This window comes from Dama dama, chromosome 28 (genome assembly GCF_033118175.1).
Source record: "Dama dama isolate Ldn47 chromosome 28, ASM3311817v1, whole genome shotgun sequence".
NCBI lineage: Eukaryota > Metazoa > Chordata > Mammalia > Artiodactyla > Cervidae > Dama > Dama dama.
Window position 1 is genome coordinate 48,776,845 of NC_083708.1, and position 24,987 is coordinate 48,801,831.

Genomic DNA, 24,987 nt, shown 5'->3' on the forward strand with positions numbered 1-24,987 from the left:
GAGAGACTGGGGGTGTAGGTGAGATCACCAGTGAATAACATATATAATACTCTTAATTGATGTTGGATGGATGGCTGGGACCAAGCAAGCAAAAAATACAAGAAACTGAGGCAGGTAAGCAGTCATATGTGGTAGTCATGGGTGGGTGGGTAGGGAGGCTGGTGAAGGCTGTAACTGTGTGTGTGTGCGTGTGTGTGTGTGTACTCATGTGTATGCACAGAGGTTCAGACCAGGCTAATGGCAGCAGGAGTATGCTCCAGATTCATGGGGATAGGAATTCAGATAACACATCACCAGGCTTAGTTGGAAGGAATCAGGCATTTGTTGAAGGTCTTCTGAAACTACCATTAAGTGGGGGTAAGGATAGTATGGGCTTATATTTAATTTCCTAGATAATCAGCATGAAGATATTCTTTCTCTTGTGATGTGTTGGGAATTATCTACATTGAATATTCAATTCATAAATTGACTCTCAGATTGGTGATGCTTGTAGCGCTTAAAATAGTTTCCCTTTATTGTAATCAGATTTTCCATGGTGGTCTAAAAGATACTGACTACTTTTAGTTCATTTAGGGGTGGGTTTTGTGTATACTGTCTCTTCCTGTTACTTCCTCTTCCCTCCTTCCATTTCCCTACACACCTGTGAATACAAACACACATTTACTCACGTAGTTCTATACATACTCACTTTTATACACACTTATACTTTTACCCAAGTGCATACACATACTCTGTACACATACAGTCACATGCCCTATATTTGGTGCTTGAACAACACAAGTTTGAATTGCACGGGTCACTTATACGTGGATATTTTTCAGTAGTAATGACTATAGCGCTACACAATCCATGGTTGGTTGAATCCATGGATGTGGAGGAACCTTCGATACAGAGGACTGACTGTAAGTTCTATGTGAATTAACCCCCACTTTGTTCAAGGGTCAAGTGTATGAGGTCATCTGTTACTTTAGAAGGATTTAGGTATCCAATATCAGTAGAACTCTTAGATTGAACAGAATCCCTTCTTAAAGAAATGAGGCATCTTTTACTGATTTATTTATGACCTGGCGCTTTCCTCTGTTACTTCCTGGAGGGACTTGAGGCATTTAGTAGTATTTTTAAAGAAATGATTGGTGTTTTTGGAGAATTGATTTTGAGTCTCACTTGGAGATGCACACACTGGGAGAATCTGATGCCATCATCTGCAGGGCATTGTTGGCACATAGTTGCTGGCACTTTGATTCTTAAAACGAGTTAGTAGCTTCCAGCTCTCCTTGGGAACTGGAGAAGCATGTCATTCAAGTCCACAGCGACTCTTTAAAACTCATTTCAGCCATTATTCCAGGCCCCTTCTCAGCCTTTGATCAGAGCTGCTAGTGCAGGCAAGCTACTAATCTGGTCTCAACTTCTTTCTCTGCCTTTGCTTTTTCTATGGTGGAGACTTTCTCAAGAAGTAATAAGAGGAAGGAGAAGTAGAAACAAACCACCAGGAGCCTGGATAATGGAGAACTGGCTGATACCCAGGGGCGTGAGTGGCTTGGATCTGGCGATTTTCTGCTGTAGCTTTGGGACAGCCAGGGCAACATTGTCCTTGCCACCCGTGTGAGGGCGTGTGTGTAAATATTAGCTTTTTGGGAGTTCCCTGGTAGTCCAGTGGTCACGACTCCATGCTTCCATTTCAGGGGGCAAGGGTTGGACCCCTGGTCAGGGAATTGAGATTTTGCATACCTCATGGTGCAGTCAAAAAGTTAAAAAAAAAATTAGCTTTTTGGTCCTAGATATTATTTACAATAGCTACTTACACAAACTACTCCAGGAAACATCCAGAATAGTGGGAAATTTTTCTTAATTTCAGTGAGTAGGAGGACAGACTTTGAACATTCGACAATTCTTAAAATATACATAATATGTTTGTGTATGATATGAGATATCACTTCCTGGCTGGAAAAATTTAGAAAAGATAAAGAATTTTTTAAAAGGATTATTAATAACTTGTGACCCCAACACCCACAGAGAGCTTCTGTTAATTTTGTAGTATGTTTCTTCATCTTTTATCAAGCACATGTATGCATATATGTTTCAAAATTGAGATCATCATGTTGACATAGTTATATCCTGCAGTCTGCAGTTTTTTATTAACTGCGTTATGGCCATTTCCTTTGTCATTAAATATTCTTCAAAACAGTGTAGTTAGTAGTTGCATAATATCGTATCCTATAGCTACACTGTAATTCATGTGATTAATCTTTTTTCTGGACTTGTGGGTGGTTTGTTTTATTTTTTCTTTAGTTTTGGCTGCAGTAAGTCTTCATTGCTACATGCGGCTTCTCTGCTTGCAGCGGTCAGGCTTCTCATTTCAGTGGTTTCTCCTATTGCAGAGCGCGGACTCTAGAATGTGCAGGCTTTATTAGTTGTGGCTCAAGGGCTCCAGAACACAGTCTCAGTAGCTGTGGCACACAGGCTTAAGTGCCCCAAGGCATGTGGAATTTTCCTGCACCAGGGATTGAACCCATGTCCCCTGCACTGGCAAGTGGATTCATTACCACTGGACCGCTGGGAAAGTCTCTTGCTGGTGATTTTAAATAATTTTTACTAACATTCTATAGTAAATATTGTGTATATATATTGTGTGTGTGTGTGTGTGTGTATGCTTATCTCTGGTTGTTTACTTAAGCTAAATTTCTAGTTGGGGAATCACTGTCTCAAAGGGTGCAAACTCTTGGTCTACACAGCTAAATTGCTTTCTAGAAGGACTGTTTCAATTTATATTCTCATCAGCAGTGTCTGAAAGTACCTCAAATGGCATGGAATTGCTGTATCATGTGGTAGTTTTATTTTTAATTTTTGAGTAACCTCCACATTGTTTTTCATAGAGGCAGCACCGATTTACATTCCCAACAATGGTGAATGAGGGTTCTTTTTTCTCCACATGCTCGCCTATATTTGTTATTTCTTGTCTTTTTCAGCAGCCCTTTTAATGTGGAGTCACATTTGATATTTTGATCAGAGTATCCTTACTGGAGACTTGCATGTGAATTTGGCCCTCTTTAACACAGGCGTGGAGCGTGGAGAGCCTGCAGAGTAAAGCAGCAAAAGGGAAAGAGTTTTGCCGCTCCGCCGCTCGCCCTGGGGAGCCAGATCAAAATCAAAGAACCTAACGCTATTTTTCTGAATTTGTAAGAAACACAGCCCTCCATTGTTTTTGTTATTCGTTTGCGACCCCATGGACTGCAGCACGCCAGGCCTCCCTGTCCCTCACCATCTCCTGGAGCTTGCTCAACTCACGTCCATCGAGTCGGTGATGCCATCCAGCCATCTCATCCTCTCTTGTTCGCTTCTCCTCCTCCCTTCGATCTGCCCAGCATCAGGGTCTTTTCCAATGAGTCAGTTCTTTGAATCAGGTGGTCAAAGTGTTAGAACTTCAGCTTCACCATCAGTCCTTCCAGGGAATATTCAGGATTGATTTCCTTTGGGAATTGACTGGTTTGATCTCCTTGCTGTCTTGGGGGGGCTCTCAAGAGTCTTCTTCAACACCACAGTTCGAAGGCATCACTTCTTTGGTGCTCAGCCTTTTTTATTGTCCAGCTCTCACATCCATACATGACTACTGGAAAAATTATAGCTTTGACTAGATGGACCTTTGTGTTTTAAGAAATAACCTGTTCAGCAGCTTTTCTATCAATAGTTATTTATTGTACTTGGATGTGTTTTTTGCTTATTTTTTTATAGATTATTAGATAGAAAGAATGCTGAATATCCTTGAAAAACATTACATGAATATACCCACCCCATACTCTTACTGTTCTCTATTTGGAGGTGTTTAGGAAGAGGTCGTGGGGGAATTTGGGTCTTGGGAAAGGGTTGGCTTGAGTGACCTTTGCTGGTGTTTGTATTTTGAGATCTGTGAATTAGCTTCAGAGAGACTGGGAAAGGGGGCGGGGTGTCCTCATTGCCACATTCAAGTTTGATAAGAACTTTTCTAAAGAGGAAATGTTCAGTGCCCTTGCCGCTTGTTTGACACAGTGTTAAAGGAAGCAACCACGGGCATAGCTGGCACCCAGCCCAAGCATGGAACAGGGAGGTGAGTGAACACCTTGAAAACAGTGTGAGTGTGGGCGCCTGCCCCGTGTTCGAGATATTGGCTGGGTAAGGGTCCAAGGCTGCAGTGGTGCTGGAAAGGGCTGGAGTGATGCAGGAAAATGAAATGAGTCACTTTTTCCAAAGAGTGGGGAACATTTCCATTAGCGAAACTTCAAGAGAAAAGTTCTTTATTCTGCCTGGGAGTGTCCTCGGGGTTAAGGGCCATTTGGTTTTCTGATAAATAACCTCTCCAGTTGTCTGAAAATATTAATAACCACTCATTAGTCATTTTACTAATTTATTTTATTGGACTTTTAAATTAAAAAGTAATACACAATTGTCACAATAAGTTGAATTAGGCGGGTGTGTTTTAAAAGATCTGTCACCTCCTCACCTATATTGTGTGTGTGCTAAGACTGCTTCAGTCCTGTCTGATTCTGTGCGACCCCATGGACTGTAGCCCATGCCCCCCTTCAGGGGATGTTCTTCACCCAGGGATCGAACCTATGTCTCCTGTGTCTCCTGCATTGGCAGGCAGTTTCTTAACCATTAGCGCCACCTTCCTATAGAATATTGTGCAGCTATTAAAAAGATACAGTATTCTATTTAGTGAAAAAATTATAATGTGTATAGTGCAATTCCACTGTTTAGTTTTAAAATAATAAAATCAAAAAGACAGTTATATACATGTATGTAAATTTGTATATGAAAAATAAAGGCACGGATGTCCAAATCACTCCCATAGAAAACCAAGATTAGGGATCTGAAGTGAATCCTTCTGTGCCTTTTATTTTTCATATACAAATTTACATACATATATATAGCTGCTTTTGTATTATTTTAAAACCAAATGGAATTACATTATACACATTACTTTATAATTTTTTTTTGCTAAATAGAATATTGTATCTTTTTAATAGCTGCATAATATTCTATAGGATTGATATAACAAACTTTATTCAGTCAATCCTTATTGATGGATATTCAGGCTGTTTCCATCTTTGTTTTCTTTCTCTTTTTTTCATTGACAAAATACTACATTCAACATCCATATGCGTCTATCTTTACATACTGATGCTTTTATTTTGGTAGAATAGAGTACTAAAAGTGGAGTCATGAGCCAACATAAAAGTGCATTTAAAATTTCAATAGATAACATCAGGTTACTTTCCTGAAAAGCTTTTAACAATTTATACTTCCACCAACCATGTTGTACAATGTCTGACCCTCCACATTGGATGGTATTAGGCTTTAATTCTTACCAGCCTGATAGGTGACATTATCTGTTTGTTGAGTACTCTTTGAGAAAAAACCTCCTGTTTTAAAAAATTATTTCACAAAGTTTACATCTTCAGTATAGGCATTTATGCTAATATGAGCATATCACACACACACTACACACATAACCTGTTTCTACTGCTGACTTTTTTCATTCTTTTTGGCTAGTAGCATATTGAGTGGATCTGCTGGTAGAGGATCTATGCATAAGAAGGGATTGGCAAATCCAGATAAAGGGAGAATTGAAGTGTAAGTTTTCACTCTTTGCTTCACTCTTTTTATCAGGGCCAGGATATGAGGATGGGCATGTGAGCTTCCAGTCCTTGCTTATCAAAGTGGACCCTTTCTTAATGGCATGATAGAATGATCTCTTCTTCACGATAACCCATTGTCCTCTCATAATTCTTGAGACTCTAGAAAGAATTACTGAAAAATATTCTGTGACAGGTAGTTGGAAGCTATGAATTCCCAGGTCAGGCTGTCAACTCATCAGGAGAGAGGCAAGCTCAAGTCTTGGTCAAGGGGATGGAGTCTGGGGACTGCTTTTGTTTGAATCCTGGCTCTGCTACTGTCTAGCTGTGTGACTTTAGGCAAGTTAATTAACTTCTCTGTTGATTCAGTTTTCCTATTATAAATGCAGATAGTAATAGCTCCTGTCTCATAGGATTGGTACCAGGACTAGGGATGGGAGTTAATATGAATTCAGTAATAAATAAAGCACTTCAAGTAGTGCCCGGTACACAGTAAGGCCTATATACATGTTTGCTATTATTACTAATATTAATTTTTATTGTTCTTGATTGAAAAGGTTCTAATGACACATAGTCATGAAGGTGGGCAGCTCTCCTGGATGAAAGGTAAAGAAAAGGGCTGTAGAGAGGACAGCCACAAAAGGAGTGCAGACAGTCATTTATCATGTAGATCCGTGCATTTTGTACCTGGGTTCTGACTGTCTGGGAATGGACTTGACTGAGGCAAAGAGGGTGGTCCCCAGCTGTGAAGTGACCCCAGTTCATCTCTGATATCCTCTACCCCAGGGGCCCCTTGCTGCTGCTTCCGCATCTTGTTCTAATATTTGGTCACCAGCAATACTGGATAAAGCATTTTCATAACTGCTTCCCTGAGGGAGAAAATAAGTGAAAATTTGCATGTGTCTTCCCAAAAGGAGCAGTGATGTGGGCTTCTCAGCTTCTGGCTTCCGAGCTCATAGATCTTCAAGTTGGGGGCAATCAGAATGGACTCATATAAGCGTGAGTCAAACTATTTTGATCTGAGAAGACTGAACACGGTGAACCATGGACAAGTCCAATAGTTTACAGGGTCCGTGAGGCAGGGGGATTTGCCTTATGTTTTGTGGGGGATGTGTTTATTTAAGCAGAACAGCAATCAAGTTTTGAATGACTTTAGTGGGAAAATGTTTACAATGTTACAGGAAGTGACAACTAATGAATGATAATAATGACAACACATAAGTTGAAAAATACTGAAAGAAACACACCAAAATGTTAATTGCCATTACCTTGGATTGGTGTGATTATTAGTGCTTTTGTTTTCTTCTTTATGTATATGTGTGTGTGTGTGTGTAGGTATGTATTATATATATTTATACCATTTCTATATACAGATTTGTTTTTCCAAAATGAATATATATTATTTTCTTTGATAGAAAATGAGATAGAGTAATTACAGACTGTAACCAATGAAGCTATTACTATAGAAACAGCCTAAATGGCTATAATAGGGAGCTGAAATAACAAAATGAAACTGTGATACATCTGTATAATGAAGTACAATACAGTTATCAGGGAGGTCATAGAGTAAAATTAAAAGGTTTTCATTATATGTTGTTAAGTGAAAAAAGTAGCATGGGAAACTAGGAAAAGCTCACGGGCAGTAGGGCAGACCCAGCACAGCCAAAAATAATAAACAATTTTTTTAAAGTAGCATAAGAAACAATATATAGTAAATGCTACATTGCATATGTAAATATATGTAAATGTATATGTGTGAAAAGTGAAAGTGAAAGTAGCTCACTCGTGACTGACTCTGCCACCCCATGGACTATAGAGTCCATGGAATTCTCCAGGCCAGAATACTGGAGTTGGGTAGCCTTTCCCTTCTCCAGGGGATCTTCCCAACCCAGGTCTCCTGCATTCCAGGTGGATTCTTTACCAACTAAGCCACAATGGAAGGAAGCCCAAATGTATATATAAATTAACATAAATTTCAGGAACAGCATAAATGAAAATGTTATGACAAATGGGATTATTGGTGTTTCTTTTATTTTTTGCTTACCTGCATTTTCTAATTTTCTGCAATAAAACATAGATTACCTACACAATAAGTGAGTGTTTATATAACTTAAAAAAATAGACATCCAAAGACTATTCTTAGGGCAATAAAATCCTCTAAGAGTTGGTGACAAATTATATGCTTATTGAGCTGTGTTGCCATCTGGTGGCTCAAAAGCAAAAACTCACTCTTTTTTCTGCAGCTTGCATTTGGAATTAGGAAATGAAAGCCAAATACTGTGTCATGTTTCAGATGAGTGCCTGGACAGTTTTAGCAAGTTAATGAAAGTGTTCCTTTGATTCACAGGAAAAAAGAAGTAACCTGGTGACCAAGCAAGAACCTGATCATGGGTGTAGTGTTGAATTTTACTTAAAAAATTAAACAATCTCTGTTTTGCTAAATATGTTTGCAGGCATGTTCATCCATAAAGACAGTTCTGAGTTATCCATTTTATGGATGATTCAGGGCAAAATTTCCTTCCTAACCTATTTTTTTTTCAACTACTTGGCATAGTAAGCAACCTATAACAACACTACAAATGTTTGTGGAATGAATGATCACTTCTGGCTGACTTAATCCAACTAACAGTTGGTGCATTTTCATGGACTATAAATTAATTTAGAGATGAACCAGCTGAAGCACTGGTTTTCTTGACATGCAAACATAAAATAATAAAATGCTTCACAAAGCCCAGAGATGGGTAGTTTAGTGCCATTCTGAATCAGCTACACTGCTCACCCCTCACCATCCTAGGACGCACTCCTGAATTTCATCCAGCCCACTCACTGAATTTAACTTTTCCCTCTCACCTTTCTTCTTCCATGTGTAAAATCTAAACATTTGGACAATGCCTCTGGGGAAAAGCATTGTTCATGCCTATCCTACACCGTTCTTCTGAGTTGCCCAGGAAGCCAAGTGGCCGGTAGATGGTTGCTTTTGAGAACTAACCCTTGCTTTCCTTACCACCCTGCAGGTGAGCTGATCAATCTGGCTATGTACTGTGAGAGGATAAGGAGAAAATTCTGGCCTGAGTGGCACCACGAGGATGACAACACCATCTACGAGTCGGAGGAGAGCAGCGACGGCAGCAAGACACACACGCCCCTGCTGGATTTCAGCTTTTACTCAAGGACAGAGACCTTTGAAGACGAGGGAGCAGAGAACAGTTTTTCCAGAACCCCAGACACAGATTTCACCGGACACTCGCTCTTTGACTCCGATGTGGACATGGATGACTACACAGACCACGAACAGTGCAAGTGACGGTCAGCCCCGCTGACCCTCCTCTGCTGGAGCTGCCTCTCCCTGGGGTCCGTCCAGCTTCCCAGGCAGACATCCATCGGGCTGGGAGCAGATCTTCGTGCTCGGCACGGTTCTCGCAAGCTAACTGGAGTAGAGCAGCCTTATTTCTCTTTTGTACAAACCAGACCCAGAACCATTCCTATGGCTCCCTTTAAAACAAAGAGGCAAAAAAAATAAAAAAGTCAGCATGGTTCCTAAAATTCATCTTTGTTTTCATTAGAAAACTAACGCTGTGTGGTAGAGCAGGTGCAAGAGCGGGTTGTCCACAGACTGCTGAGACGCTGATCCCCTGCAACCCGAGGGCTTAGGTGTGAGCTGGATCCTTGAACGTCCTTCATCCGGTAGGATTCAGTCGTGAGTGATGTCATCAGAAGGAATGCAGGAGATAAGTGTTCTTTGGTGGCCGCTTGTATTTTCTGTGTGTATATTGTATGTTGAAATATAAGTCAAATAAAATCCATAGATATTCAGTGAACACCTACTACGTGCAAAGCACTGTGCTAGGTGCTAGCCAGAATTGGTTTTATCCTAAGCCCTGCCAGTGACTAGCTATGTGATTCTGGGCGAGTCCCTTAATTCTTGTGTGCCTCATTTCCCCCGCCTGTAAAGTGGGGGTGACTATAGTCTCCACCTACCTACCTCACAGGGGTGTTGTGAGGATTCATGTGGTAACATTTGGCGCTTTAAACCTCTAGGAAGAGGTGTGACATAAACACATTTTGTCCTTTAATGTGCTTCATGCGTGTGAAGATCGGCGGGCGGAGGAATTCCATATTCAGGCAACAGCAGCCACGGTCTCTTGCCCAAGCCGAGCCGATGGAATACACACCAAGGCACAGTTAGGACGCGCTCATCATCCTCTTTGTGATCTTGCTTGAATTGAAACCTTTCGTTGAAAGAACCTTGGAAATATTTTTACAGATCATCAACAGCTACAAACAGTCTTCAATTCTACTGTATATTTGCAGAGAAGTCTCTTTTGTTGCCTGAACTCACACTGGAAAGCTGTCCCTTGTTGATTCCGGAGTGTTAAGTTGCCTACGTTTGATTTACTTGATAAAGCTCAGGAATAAGATCTATTTAATAGAGGTGAAGGGAAAAGGATTTGATTGATTTTTTTTTTAAGCAGATGCTCGCCAACTTGTAATGTCTTTTTTGAAAACAAACTTTGCAAGATGCACTGAAAAGATGAAGAAGGAAGAGGATCGTTGTAAATGGTAGCAGAGCACTTTGTGCCGTGTAGACTCTATGCAGTTTTTATTAATGCAACTTTTCTGGTCTTCTCAGCCCTTGTCCAGTGAGGGGAAGCCAATGCTGAGGAGAATCTTAATGTTTCTTAAGGATTTCCCCTCCCCTTCCTGTCCTCTCTTTCCCTCCCCATAGAGCACCTGAACTCTTGGGGTTACAGTGTTGACTAAGGCACTCTATCTCTGAAGACATCTTCCAGTGAAATATGGGGTGAAGATCCTGGGGTGATGGCTGTGGATTTGGGCTTCTGACTACAACTGCCTGGGGGAGGGCTATTCCTAATGGGGTTAAAAAGGAACTTCTTCAAAGACAGCAACTTCTGAGAAGTTCATATACTTTATTTGAAAAAGACTCTGAATATAGTTTTGGCAAAACAGTCCTAGAATGCCGTGGATTCACAAAGACGTAATGGGAGAGAGTATTTGAGGTGATTTACTGTTTAAGCAATGTGTAACTAGGAAGAAGTGCTGAAACACTCTAAGCTGGACATTTTTATTCCACATAAAACTCAGTTGTTAGTATCTTATCAAACCCTTCATCTTTGAGGGGACTGTTGGATGCCTAACGAGAATGTGTTGGAAGATATATGAATGGATAAGCCTATTTTGTTTCCAGCATCATTTCCAGGATTACCCACCTCTTATCTCTCTAGCAAATGCATTCCAAGACCAACTGGTGGTAATTCTGTGTGACAGAGGAAGTCCTGGCTTGAAAATGTGGAGTCGACAGACTGTAGACCTAGCTCTGCTAAGACTGAGTTGCCCTTTCTCCATCTTCAGTTGGAAAGAGCTGGGTTTGAAATTTTGTCTATAATTTATTCTTCCTGTATAGCACAAAATATACTGTATCTTCATGCTACAAAGTTTTAAGTTATGAGTATGTGGGGTCACAGATATTTATTATTGTGTATTACTTGGAGGGCACATCCATGGAGAACCAACATTAAATATGTGAAACCTTCATTCATTCTCTCCAGGTGCCTCCCACAGGGGCTGAGTCCTGGGTACTGCCCGAAAACTCATGTTTGGGTATACAGCATTTTGTAGGTTTAACTTGATTAGGAACCCTAGAACATACCCAGGTTTTACTTTCTTAAAGTGGGTTATGGAAAAATAATGACTAAGACAAAACCCACAGTGGTGTGGGCAACTTATGCAGTCTTGATTAGGTGGGCTTTAATTTTATATGTTTCATTCTTAGGCTGCCCAGATTGAACTGTTCTCCTATTTGATGAACAGGTGCTACTTATAAGAAAAATAACAAGAAATTAGGGGATGTTTTGGTCATCTGACTCTCTTGTTCAAGTTCTGTATTTCTTTTTTATTGGAAGATAACTTAAGGAAGTGTGATCTTTAATGCAAGAGATGCTTTTGGATGGCCAGAAGACCTGTGGGCTACCTGTTCTTTTTTACCTCTCATTGTAAAATTAAATTCTATCTTTTTCTCCACTTCCCTTTGCCCCACCCCACCCTCATCTCCACTTGTCTGGATGAAGGAGCAGCCAAATTATACTTTGCCTTGCATATGTCAGAGTAGATACAAGGAGGATTTAAATTTATGCAGAGGTAAACCATATTGCCAGAGGTTCCCATTTCTTTTGTAACATCATGATTTGTGAATATTAATGTTACCAAGGCGATGGGCTACCCAGCTGACTGATCACAGACTTAGAACAACTGGACCTGAACCAGAACTTGAGTCTTGTCCTCACATGAGCCCTACTTGTGTGTACTGAGGTATGGGATATGTGTTTGTGAAACAACTAGGGTACAAGGAAAGGAGGCATTAAGGATTGTAGCTGTGGGGGTCTTGCCCAGATTGCTCGAAAGTATAGACTCATAGACGTGGATAGCTGAGTGGTGGATTTGCTCTGGAAAGCCATATTTATTTGAAGGGCAGGCCCAGAACTGAGGTCTTTCACCTTGCCTTACAGAGTTCTTGCCATTACATCAGCTTGACTTGGATTATTTTTTAAAACCACCTCCCTGAGAGCTCACTCCATGTTTGTAGAACCGGCGCATCCCAGCCTCTCCGAGAGTGCTCGAAATCGATCAGTCTTGTCCCCTGTATCTCTTCACCTGGGTCAGTTCAAGGGATCTTTGTTCGGTATCTACTCTGTACAAAGTGCTGCCTGTGCTCTGGGAATGTCACCAAGATGGACATGTAAGTTACCAAGACCCTTGTTCTTGGATTGGATCTTTTAAGGAATCCGTGCCCATATGATCTCTCACTGGGTATTTAGTTACTCAGTGATGATGGGCTTCCTTGGTGGTTCAGCAGTCAAGAGTCTGCCTGCAATGCAGGAGACTCAGGAGATGTGGATTCAATCCTTAGCTTGGGAACGTCCCCCGGAGGAGGAAATGGCAGCCCATTCCAGTATTCCTGCTGGGAAAGTCCCATAGACAGAGGAACCTGGCGGGCTAGAGTCCATGAGTTTGCAGAGTTGGACACGACTGAGCACACACACAGTGGTTTTTAATTTTTGTGTCTCCATTGATAATCTAATGCAAGTCCTATGCCCTAGTCCCAGAAAAATATGGAGATATATGAAATTTTGCATATAAGTTCAGGAGATCTAGAAATGTCTTGAAATTACCTGTGGATTCCTTAGGGGGTTCATGGACCACAGTTGAAGAAACCTTGTTTGAAAAACAGTCTTTAAAAGTTACTTCTGTTAGTGTTCATTCTTGCTTGCTTTTATCCCAGCCAGACAGGAGATGAATTAGAATGGGAGGTGCAAGCACAAGTAATCTGTATCATTATCCACATGGGGAGTGCTCTGTGACAGGGAAGGAAGAAGAGGCGCTTCACATTGAGAAAATATCCTTCTTCTGACAAGTTTGGCATTTTGAAAGTGAAAGGATTTTGTTGTCATCATCACTGTCATCTACCTTCTGACCACCCAGAATGTTGATTTTGCAAAATCAGTTCAGGGACAGGGGCGTCACTTCAGCCCTGAAACCTACCACCTCTGCATGGATAAGCTGATTGGTCTGTGGCTTAAGGCGGGAGAGAAAAAGCTGGATTTTTCCTTATAGGAATAAGTTCTGCACAATCAGATTTTTCTGCATTAATTAATTAATTAATTGAACAATTGTTGAGTGTATTTTCAATAAAAGGATGGTGCCTTTTGTTGATAGGGAACAACTCAGGCTCTTCCTCTTCTTCTTTTTCTTTCTCTTCTCCTTCATCTCCCCCCTCCACTCCCTCCTTCCTCTCCTCCTCTTCCTCTTCTTTCTTTTTTTTTAACATGGGGTGAGACTATTTTCATTGCTCCTGGCTATTACCCAGGATCCTTTGTTCTCCTGTCTATGCAGTGCTATTTAAGAAGAACAAGGACTGATGAAAGTACATTCAATGACAAATACTTCTTGAGTTTAAATGCGGAACTCTGGCAACCCATTTCTAACAGGTCCAGGATCGATTGCCTGTGACTGTGGCATGCTTGACCTTTATTCATTTACTTTTGATGGTCTGGATGCAATTTGCAAAGTTTAAAAGGACCACTTGGTGTGTGAGCAGGAGGCTTCTCTGGATGGCAGAACCCTTGCTAGTGCCAGGAGTAATGCAAATGGATGTGGGCTTTTCTTCATTTTGTTTAGGTTTTTAGTCCCTGACTTTAAAGAATATCTTAAAGGTAATTAAGGCATTTTAATCTTTAAGATAACTGGAACCAGCAACACATTGGCCTTGCCCCATAAAGAAGGTTACAGAGAATACTGAAAGTAGTGTAAAAGGAAGCAACTCACTGTTTTGGGGCTGACAGTATGACCTCCTTAACCACTCTGGCTCTGGCCAAACAGGGACCTTGTCCCCAGACCAGAGCTCTCTGAAACTTCTGCTGCTGGCTAGACAATTTGGATGCTCAAATGTCAAGTGGATTATTGCCCCTAATTATAAAATTTGTAGACAAATAAAGGGGACCATTGCAAAAATAAAACAGGTTATGAATATGGTCCAGCCAGCACCAACACTCCTGATCATTTCCATGGGGAAACAAGTTATCTAGAGACAAACATTGGTACAGTACTTAGGTGTTCCATACACAAATAATTTCAGCAATTAGCTTGATTATTGTTATAATATTCTTCTTAAATATTTTTCAACTGCTCTTGTCCCTAATTACAGCTTTAAATATTTTGAAACAATTCACTAGCTATAGAGCAATATATATTTATGATGCTATTTCATTTTATGAAAAGTAATATTACTGAAAGTGACTAATTCACCTCCCATCCCCCATTGGCAAGCATCTTTCCCCTCCCTTTTTTATTTTTTACTTTTAGCTCTAGAATAGAGTAACTTTGATTTATTAGTATAGTTTAGACCTTTAGTATTAAAAAAAAGTTACCCCATGGGTTTGAAAACAGTAGGATTTAGCTCCTAAATTGTCAAGTTAATCAGCAGTGGCTAAACAGATAGCAGAGGGAATGTGATATAATTCGAGGCTAGAAAGGAGTAATGCTTTGGGTATTTCCTACCTCCCTCCCTTAAAAAATACAACAATATATAGACTATTCTCTCTAATAGTTGTTCAGAATTGGAAGTCTTCTATCATACTTGTTTGTGTCAATAAGAGATCATGTTTAGCTTATTAAAACATCAACCATGTCCAGATGATTGTGTTTTTATCTTTAACAAATTATATCTGAATCTGATTTGTTTTTTGCAGCAATAAGACTAGAGATAATGTTCAAATTTTGGAGGGAATCTCTGCTTCAGTAGGAACAACATGTTTGTGTGACCCCTGTCAAAATGACTTTACCTCAAGTAAACCGTCTCGTGGAATCATGCTTATCAGAAACGTGTTTTTCCCAGCGATCTGTACCCTGCTGAGTGTCTGACAACTCCACCCTTGATGAGGGTGACGTTCCTCCGATGGTGGTGGTTGAAAAGATGAGGATCCGAGTCCTTCCTCCAGTGGTGTTTGAATCTCACTGAGTGGGAGGAGAGAAGGAAAGATGAACAGATACAGGGCTTCAGGCAATCATGTGGTGTGGCTGTGTTAGAGAAGCGTCGGGCACGTTGAGAGTGTTCTGAGTGGTGGCGTCTTACTAAAGCAATCTGAAGGACTACGGGTTTAAATCAAAGGCAAATGCAGCCTGTAGGGAAGAACTGTTGTGGTTATTCTAGTGGCTGCAAGCACTGGAGTGACCTTGATCTGTGTCCTAGTTTCTGGCTTGTTCTCCCGGTTTACCCCACCTGAGGCTGAGCCTGGGAACTGGAGGAGTGGCCCCAGTGTGTTCAGTCCTTTGATTCTGAAACTTCCTTCTAGTCTCTCAAACGTGTTCGTGACATAGAGTTTCCATTTTCTAATATAAAAAGTGTACAGAGTATATTTATATATTTGTTTTATAAAAGACCCTTAAATGTTTGGAGACACCCACCTCATCTCTATGTAGGCAGTGGTCTCCAGACCTCTGTGCTCATTGACCTCATCAAGACTTTCTAAGCATGCCCCGAAAGGTATTTATTTAAATACACACACACACACACACACTGCTCCAATGATTTGTTATGTACATTAAAAACCATAGCAAACATAGAAATTTACAGGGAATAGTTTTCTACTCAATAGAGTTTAGAGTATGGAGCGAGAAGGACGTGAGGATAGCACCTAGAAGGCAGCAGTTGGTTAGAGAATGTGTATATATTGTTGGTGGGCAAGTAGATGTAAAATAGGCATGGAAGCATGATTTTAGATCAAGGTTATTTATTCATTCATTCTTAAGAGCCTTTTTTGGCTAGAAGAAAAGAGTGAATAATTAGGTATTACCTTTATAAGAACTCTTTTATATTCTATTTTGGGGACCCCTTGATATAGTACATCTCTTAAATTTCTGAAAGTTTTCTCAGTACACTGATTTAAGCAAAACAAGAAAAGAAAGGAGGGAGGGAAAAACCTCAAAAATGCAAATACTGACTCTAATGCCTCATTTCTGAATCTGAATCTGAAAAGCACGTTTTGATAATTCCTGGTAATCACCACCTCACTGATTATTTATCTTTCTTCTATTTGTTTATTACCCTGTGTCTCCAAATGTGTGGAAGATGTACAGATTTATTTTCAGATATTTGAGATAGGAAGGACCAATGTTGGTATAATTTGAACCTACATTTCAGCTGCTCGGGGGCTGATGGGTGGACACTGCCCGGAAACAATTCCCTGCACCCTCTGTTTCGCAAACACAATGGATAGCATCTTGCTGAATGAGGGCCTTGATGTGGAGGCGGCATTCCAGTGCTTATTTCTGGACCTATGAGTTCCTTTAGTACAGTTATTGTTAGTAGTTTATAAAGCCATATTTAAACTTGTACACTTGATTGTAAGATAGATTTGAATTGTGCACTATGTTGATTACTGTATATAAATGTGGAGATTCTGTATATTTGGTCTCATTGCTGTATGTATTTGACGTGTAAATGATAACTAATGGATATGAAATAGCTGGCTGTGAATGTCTTTATTCCAGTTTGCTTCTCTTTTGCAAATTTGAATGTTTAAACTCTACACCCATGGGGAAAATCTGAGATATTTTTTGCATCTAATATACTGTTAAGTGGTGGTCTCTTGGATGATTGGGGGAATATTTTAGTTTTAAGGCTCATGTATAATTAGAAGGGAGGTAATTAATTTTTTAGGCGTCTGACTTTCTGATAGAATTTTAAATGAATGTTTTTTAAGTGGAAAAACAGGTCTCTGGATTATGCGGTCTTCCCTCTCTTGCCCTTGTTTCATGCCCACTGTGCCTGTCAGAGCTCTGTCGGGACTGATGTCCTCTGGCAGAGAGGAGAAAAGGAGATGGAGAGGGTGGAACACGTGAAGACCGCCCCTGTGGCTGCTGGGCCTGTGGGTAGACCAACTCCCCTCTGTGTAAGTAAATCTGCCTCATTCAGTTTCCCCAGCTGTTCAGGAAAGTAATTCTGATTCCCATTTTATAGATGAGGAAAGAGGCTTGAGGAGGTGGATTAGGGTAATGCGGCTCAGAGATGCTCAAGTCAATATGTTGGGGTCAGAGATTCACAGTGAGGTTTTGGAAACACAAATCTTACTAAGTGTTTCACACACGTTCCTGGCAAGGAACGGCAAAGGAGAGGTGGGCCTGTGGGCATTTCAGAATGGGTGGAGGCATTCAGGATGTTTAAAATCTGTTCTACAAATCTGAGCAACTGTTATTCAAATGTTAGCTTTATACCCGTTAGGGCAAATTACAACAAGGTCGCATCCAAAATCTTACACTTGGGAGTTCCCCGGTGGTCAAGTGGTTAGGATTTTGGGCTTTCATTGCAGTGGCCCCAGTTCAACACTGGTCAGGGAACTGAGATCCCAAAAGTCACGCAACATGGCTAAAACCAGCCCCTCCCCCCAAAACAAAACAAAACAGGAAAAAACCCAAACCCCACAAAATCCCAAACTCTTCAAACCGTGGGACTATCAGGTAAATAACGAGAACCCCCTCTTTCCACATTCAGAGATAATAATTTGGTTTTTATCATTTAGACCCCCTTTCTCTGGTAACCTGTAAAGCCTGACTACTCAGCCTTTATTATTTATTGTCTGTGTTATTAGTAACATAGACCTCAACTGGAAATGCTTTGGGGCAAATCTACAACTACGTCAACTTAAGTGGGTTCGAACCCCTCTAGAACCTGGGTGGGGGTCCTGGACTCAAGCGTGGTGTCTGTCCCTTCAGGGAAGCTTTGTGCTCCTTGCTTTCAGAATGAAGGGGATGCTTTGCCTTTCCAAAACACTCCGCTCCCAGAAGTGTTAAGAGAACTATTTTGCAACCAGCTGTACCGAGTATTCCATGATGCTATTTTCTACGTTTTTGTCTTTTTCCTTCACGGGGGAGCTGGCGCAGTCGGTCTCCTTGTTCTCAGGGGCTGCCTGTGTGGTTTGTAGACGGTCCCACTGTCAGCGCCTACTAAACACCGCCAAGCCGGTTTGGCACTCACTGGCAACAGAATTTCCTTTTAGTGGTAAAGAATTCTCCTGCCAATGAAGGAGGTGCAGGAGACGTGTGTTCGATTGATCCCTGAGTCAGGAAGATCTCCTGGAGGAGGACATGGCTACCCACTCCAGTATTCTTGACTGGGAAATTCCATGGACAGAGGGGCCTGGCGGGCTACAGTCCATGGGATCGCAATGTGTTGGACACGACTGAGCATGCGTAGGCACAGGCAAGGTTAAAGTAGCTTGTCCTTTGGATGAAAGGGGACTTCGGAAAACAAGGAGGAAAGAGAACCCACTTCCTTCATTAAAGTAATGTCTGCATTGCTGCCCGTGTGCTTAGAGGTACCTGCTCTATTTGCCTGACAGTGTTCTTGTGGTGAAGACTTGGGGGTCCTTTCCAGGTGAGGGATGGGCAGTATTGGGGTTCCCCTCCCTGGACTATTTGGTCTGGGGCAAGCACACTGGGTCACTCATGCTCCACACAGATCAGAAAACGCTGATTAAAACAGCATCCCAGGCAGCCTTGGAAGGGAGGGGAGGGAGGGAAGGCTGAGTGTGGGAGGGAGCAGCCCCAGGCCTCTTCCCAACCCTACTGTGCCCAGGGTTTATTGTGGGGAAGCCTGATGCTGCTTTTCCACTCTCACAAGCCTCCTCCAGCTTTAGCTGGTGCCTTTCAAAGAAAATAGCAGAAATTCCAAAGACTACTCAGGGGTGTCAATAGCCTTGATTCACTAGTGGCACAAAAATGGGAAGGAGGGTACGTGGGGAGAAAGGACCCTGGGGCTCACTGTTTGGAAAGTCATCCCTTTGTGGGTGAGGAGAGTTTCTGAGCTGGGGACTGATGTGAGGAGTGAGTATTTAAACAAGATTCAGGGATGACAGCCTGCAGGCAGCACTAGCCGGAGAGCAGCTGGACTTGATCTCGGTGGCTTGGAGTGAAGTTAGAGGTGGGAGATGAGAACAGGGAGGGGGCATGGGGAGCAGGGAGAGCGGCCGGCGTGCGCAAGAACCCGAGACTCCCTCCCGGAAGTGGGGACCCGGGGCGGGGCGGGGAGATGGGGAAGGTGACCGGGTAATGTTGGAGACTGGACTGCTGCTGAAGGTGAGGAGGGGGAACTGGTTTGGGGCAAGAGCAGTGCTTGGTTTTAGCCGCCCTGAATTTGAGGAACCAGTCTCTGTTGGACTGGAGCTTGTAAAGGGGTAGAAGTGAAGCTACCTCCCTGAAGGGATTGCGGAAGCAAATGGGCGGGAGAGATAATAAAAAAATTATTGGCACCTTGTATTTGCATAAAGTATGTCTTTAAGGTACTGTTAGAGTCAGTAACACTGAGACCACATCACTCCGTGTTTTCATTTACAAAATGAGGATTCTTACAGGTTGATGTTTAAGATAGCTTCTGGCTCAAACTGCCTTTTATCCTTCCCTGAGGCTGAAAGCCACTCCTCTGGCAACACGGACTCCACCTCCTGCTCTGCTGATTCTTACAGTGCTGGAAAGAGGAGTTAATTGACCAAATCAACTAGTAATAGCAAATTAATTAATATTAATATTAACCATAATGATATAATAATGAAGTATTATACACAATTATTGTGTTATATATGATACTTATATGATATGATAGCTAATTAATTACTAGTACCATATTAATTGGACTTCCCAGGTGACAGTAGTGGTAAAGAGTCCACCTGTAATGCAGGAGACACACGAGACCTGGGTTTGATCTCTGGGTGGGGAAGATCCCCCGGAGAAGGAAATGGCAACCCACTCCAGTATTCTTGCCTGGAAAATTCCATGGATGGAGGAGCCTGGCGGGCTACAGTCCATGGGGCTGCAAAGAGTCAGACACGACTGAGAACATACACACAGTATTACTCTGTGCCAAGCAGTGTGTTTTTGCAACCTCCTTCTGTTTATCATTTCATCCTCACTACAGCCCTGTGAGGTTTTATCATTCTTCATCACTACATTCTTCATCACTACACCTTGATCCTTGCCATCAGCAGCATTGGTTTACAGATGAGCGAGAAGTTAAGAAACTTCCTCCAGTCTCTGTCAGATGATCAGCAGAGCTGCAGTTTAAATGCAGTGAGTCTGAGAATTCAGCTTTTACACTACTGTCTACCACGGCCTTTATACCACTGAAGAGATAAAGGAGGCAGAGGTATCGTAGACAGGCTCAAATGAAACAAGTGTATCTGTGTTGCTCAAAGGCATCAGGCCAGCTACTTGGAGCCAGGTGGTGGGGGCTGATTGGGTGTTTGTATCTATGTCTTAGCAGCAGGGAAATAAACCCCCCTTTCCCTAAAAGGAGCTTTCCCCTGTAAGAGCCTGGGAAACTGCTTAGACAGAGCCCCAAAGATGGAGCACTCAGGGAACCCCACCCCCCAAAGCTTGTGGTTGTATCCTCTTTAAACACTTGTGTTACTTTTTCATTGCTGTTGACTCCCCAGGCAGGGGTCTCAGCCATGGGATGTCTGATTTCTGGTGTTGGATAACTTTAAGGGTTTAAAGCCTGTAGCAACTGGAAGTCCCCAGGGGGGGAGGCACAAGGCAACTCTCTTCAGAGTACAGTGCATGTGATCAATAAAGGTTAGTTACGGGAATGGACAGATTCTCAGGTAAAAGGCAAATCAAATTGCAAAGAAATATCCAAAGTTTAAGATTTGACAAGACAGACTGTGCCAAGGCAGCCCATAAATGAGTCATAGAACAAACTGCAGGTGACTGAAATATGGGGTAGTAATTTCTGGAGGCTCAAGGTGGTTTATGCAGTCCTCAGGACCCCTTGATAGAATGATAGCCCCATAATTCAAACAGCTCCTGTTTCCTTGACATACACACATGCCACACATCTGAACCCCAAACCCTGCCTGTGGTTGGCACTGTCTTCATCTCCACCCTTGCAGTCTTATGTGGCCCAATCAATTCTCTTGTTAGAGCCTCTGGTGTTGGATACTCACCTACTCTTTGTCCTATACTGTTTCTATGCCTTATAGGATATTTAACTTATTAAGGAGACTGCATACATTCAAACTCTGTGTATGGCTTTATTCGGGGGGTTTGGAAGTTTATTCCTTTTAGCTCTGGCTTTGCATCTTATAGGAAGTAGAGTGCAGTTAGAGATGCTTTCTTTGGATTCAGCCTGAACTCTGTAGCTAAAGATAGAGGGAGCAATTCCTAGTAGGGAGGAGAGAAGTCTTCCTCTTTTTTTTTCTCCTCAAGCTCTAATTCTTTCTCTGTATTAGGAATTTGAATTCATAGAAATATAATATTGTTCTTAGCCCCATTTCCTGTATCATCTTGTGAATATGCAACTAGTAGCTTGAAAGTAGACATGTCAGGTACAGTCATAAATTACCATTTTTTTTTTTTTTTTTTTTAACTTCCCCTGCAAAGCTGCTCTGTAGGGCCAGTTTTCTCCCTAATGTTGGATGAAATTTTAGGCAAGTCTCATCATTTACCTGCTCACTCTTAGATGATTGAAAGATAGGGATCCCTTTAGTCCCTCAAAGCAGTTGCAGTGCTCAACTTATGGTTACCAGGGGGAAGGGTTGGGGGAGCAATAGTTAGGGAGATTGGGATTGACGGGTAAACACTGCTGTATTTAAAATGGATGACCAATAAGGGCCTATTATACAGCGCGGGGAACTCCACTCAACATTTTGTAACAACCTAATTGGGTGAAGAATTTGAAAAAGAATAGATACATGTATATGTATAACAGAATCACTCTGTTGTACATTTGAAACTAACACAAATTTGTTGGTCATCTTTACCACAATATAAAATAGGAAGTAAAAAAAAAAAGAAAAACCACAAGCAAACAGAAACCAGTTGTTCAGTAGCTCAGTGGTGTCTGACTCTTTGCAACACCATGGGCTGCAGCACGCCAGGCTCTTCTGTCCTGTTCGTCCAGTTTTCTGTTCAATTATGGTTCTGTTATTAATATGTAGAGTTAGGGACAGTAATACAAATTCTGAATTGCATTCAACACTGAAGCTGCTCCTCTGCTTTGCATTTGTCTCCATCAGAAGGGCAAAGTTCATTTATTTTGTTTCTTCTGCCAACTTTCTCTTCCACCCTCCTCCTTTCCCACCCAACATGTATTGGCTAGCCTCAGCTTCTGAGGCTGCTAGGGATGAATCAGAGAAAGGCGGAGGAGTTTAGGGGGACATGTCTAACTTAGTTGCTACCAAAATGGTTGCAGATATTTGCAGATGTTTGAAGATGACTCTTGTGGGCACTTTCCCAGGCCATCTGGAGACATCCCTAGTTCCAAGAAATCTTCTATCTGGAAGTTCCCAGGATACAGGATAATGCTTCTCTAGCTGATCGCTTATGATTCTGTTGTTGTCCCCTGGTTGGACTTCTAGCACTCTTCCAAAAGTCCTTGTAAGCAAAGTCTCTTATTTGTTTATTTTTAAAAATATTTATTTATTCGGCTGTGCTGAGTCTTGGTTGCAGCACTTGGGGATCTTTAGTTGCAGCAGGTGAACTCTAGTTGCAGCATGGGGCATCTAATTCCCTCTTCAGGGATTGAACTCAGGTCTGCCATGGAAGACCCAGCAAAGTCTCTTTTAGATGGTACGTTATTTGTGTCTCTGTGCTAAAATGTAGACCTCTCTAGCAAAATGTCCAGCTCTCCACCAAGCCCCACTGGATCACTAAGCCTGAGTCAATTGGAAATTTCCCCTACCTCTCACCTCTCCTTATATGTCTAAGACCCCACTACAGAGTGGGATTAGTTGATGCCAACTGTCTCCAGGCCTCAGTGGAAGGTGAGGAAGCAATCCCGTAAAATGTAGCATATATCTGTGCTTGGGAACCAAAGGATGTTTTAAGGTGAGTTTGATGGTCATGAGTCTGTGAATGTCCTTCACTGTTCTTAAGTGAGCAGTATTCTGGCATCTCTTCTCAGGCTGGAGGCTCTTATCACAAGGACTTTGCTCCAAGCATCCTCAGCTTTTCTGTTCCTTCTCCTGGGCTACTCCTTCTTCCTTTATCATTGCAAAATAAGAATGAAAAATTCTCCCTTAGTTCTACTAAACTGGCTATCTCCCCCTCTATATTGTCTCTGAAGTGAGATTCTAAGAAACTCTGAGGCTGTCCCCTTGGTACATAGGGATATTTCCAAATGTACTCCCCATTCCCTACACACACCTTTTTTTAGTAACCTAGAATGAAGCTGACACACACATATGAAAAATCAATCGTATAATTAATCTATATTCATCGCTCATCTGTGCTCTGTTTTCTGCTGGTGATTTGGAGAGACTAAATAAGACCAATTTGAAATATGGGAATATAAAATTTTAACGTCTGTGAAAAGTCACCTGGCAAGTGGGCAAGAGGACTGTCAAGGAGCCTGGGGACGGACTCATAAGAGCCTTGGCCTTATAGAAAGCAAGTGGACTTTGGTGGGAAAGATTAGTTAATGAAGTTTCTTATCTAAAGCCAAAACTGAAGGGTAAATTGGTTATATAGGTGATCATTCCCAAATAATGATTCAGGGAAGTTATAATGATTTGTGTTTTTATTATGCCTATGTATAAGATTTAGGGTTAATCTAAGACGTGTGAACAATAGAAATCCATGCTTCTAACGTCTGGGTGTTAGATGCTGCTGTCCCCTCAGCACACTACTGCCCCCTGGTGTCAGCATGTGCAAGTTGCAGGGGCAGTAAGTAACCAGGAGTGAAATCCCATCTTAAGTGCGGAATTAGTTGTTGTTGTTGTTGTTTTTTAAAGTGAAAACTTATTGACATGTCAAAATTATAAATGATGAATTATAATAATAGAATGAATGGAAAATGTTATAAGCACAGATGAATTCCTAGTAAGTGAAGCCAGCCTGGGCAGGAGTGATCATTGATGGCTGTGAGGAAGATATGGACTTGAGCTTCTTCTGGATGAATAGGTAGGATTCAGGCACAAAACAGTGCGAGAGGTGTTCCATTAGACTTCGGGTCTTCCAAAGCAGTGCTCTATTTTATGATCCTTTCACTTTCACATCTAGCACAGAACTGGGCACAACATGTGTAACCATAAATGTTTGCAATAATGAACTGTGTGTATGTTGGAAATAGTAAGCAGACTAGTTAAAAGTGGAAAGGTCCTGTTTTCAGTAAGTGGCAAATGATAGATCTGTGAAACTCCATAACACATGGCAGGTGCCAAGAAGTGGACCTTGGACTTCATGTGGGATGCAGCGAGGACTTCTGAATGGAAGGCTCACAAGATGATAAAGGAAGATGGGCCCAGCAGCAGCGGGCATTAGAAGGGAGGAGCAGGACATCCTGTACATGCGTTCCTTCCTTTCTGTTCACATTGTTTTCTCAACTGAAGTCTTTTTTGCTCTTGCTCAAACATCCTGGTGACTCTCCCCTTTTGCAGAAGAGTCGCAACGCTTAGCCTGCTTGCCAAGCACCTCTAACACAGATGTCCCCGGCTATCTCATGAGCTGAAATGATGTAGAGTGAAGAAGCAATTACCCTAGGACACATCTTGATAACGGATGCACAGAGTAAACTGAGATAAAGCCCAGATACTCACAGACACAGTTCAAAGTGATGGCGGCTTGAGGCTGTGACGCTGCGTGTGGTTCCCGGAGAGGAACCTGGGGGAGCTGCTCTCCCTGCCTCTGTGACAGCTTACTGGGAAACAACCACTTCTCTTTTCTTTTCTCCCTTTTTTGGTAAAAGTGAAAACCCTTTTTGGATTTCTTTTGGTTAGTGGAAACAGGTACTAATGTAGGTCTGTCTTTCTTTTTTTTCTAATGTAGGTCTTTCTTAAAAGTGAGGTCAAACAAAGCAAACTTTTGAAAAGTGGGG

The 24,987-nt window shown here is 41.8% G+C and overlaps 1 protein-coding gene and 1 long non-coding RNA gene across 4 annotated transcripts in view; both read left to right on the forward strand.

Annotated features, from left to right (window-relative positions):
* FAXC (failed axon connections homolog, metaxin like GST domain containing) overlaps positions 1–16,645 on the forward strand; it is a 74,692-nt gene extending 58,047 nt beyond the window's left edge. For all 3 annotated transcript variants that reach the window (XM_061131449.1, XM_061131448.1, XM_061131447.1), the window contains one exon: positions 8,624–16,645. In XM_061131449.1, coding sequence (XP_060987432.1) covers positions 8,624–8,913 — 290 coding nt within the window. In that variant the 3' untranslated portion in view covers positions 8,914–16,645. The remainder of the gene's footprint in view (positions 1–8,623) is intronic.
* Positions 16,646–19,211: 2,566 nt separating this feature from the next.
* Positions 19,212–24,987, forward strand: part of LOC133048144 (uncharacterized) — a 110,293-nt gene continuing 104,517 nt past the window's right edge. The window contains exon 1 of the long non-coding RNA XR_009690963.1: positions 19,212–19,256. This is a non-coding gene — a long non-coding RNA (uncharacterized LOC133048144). The remainder of the gene's footprint in view (positions 19,257–24,987) is intronic.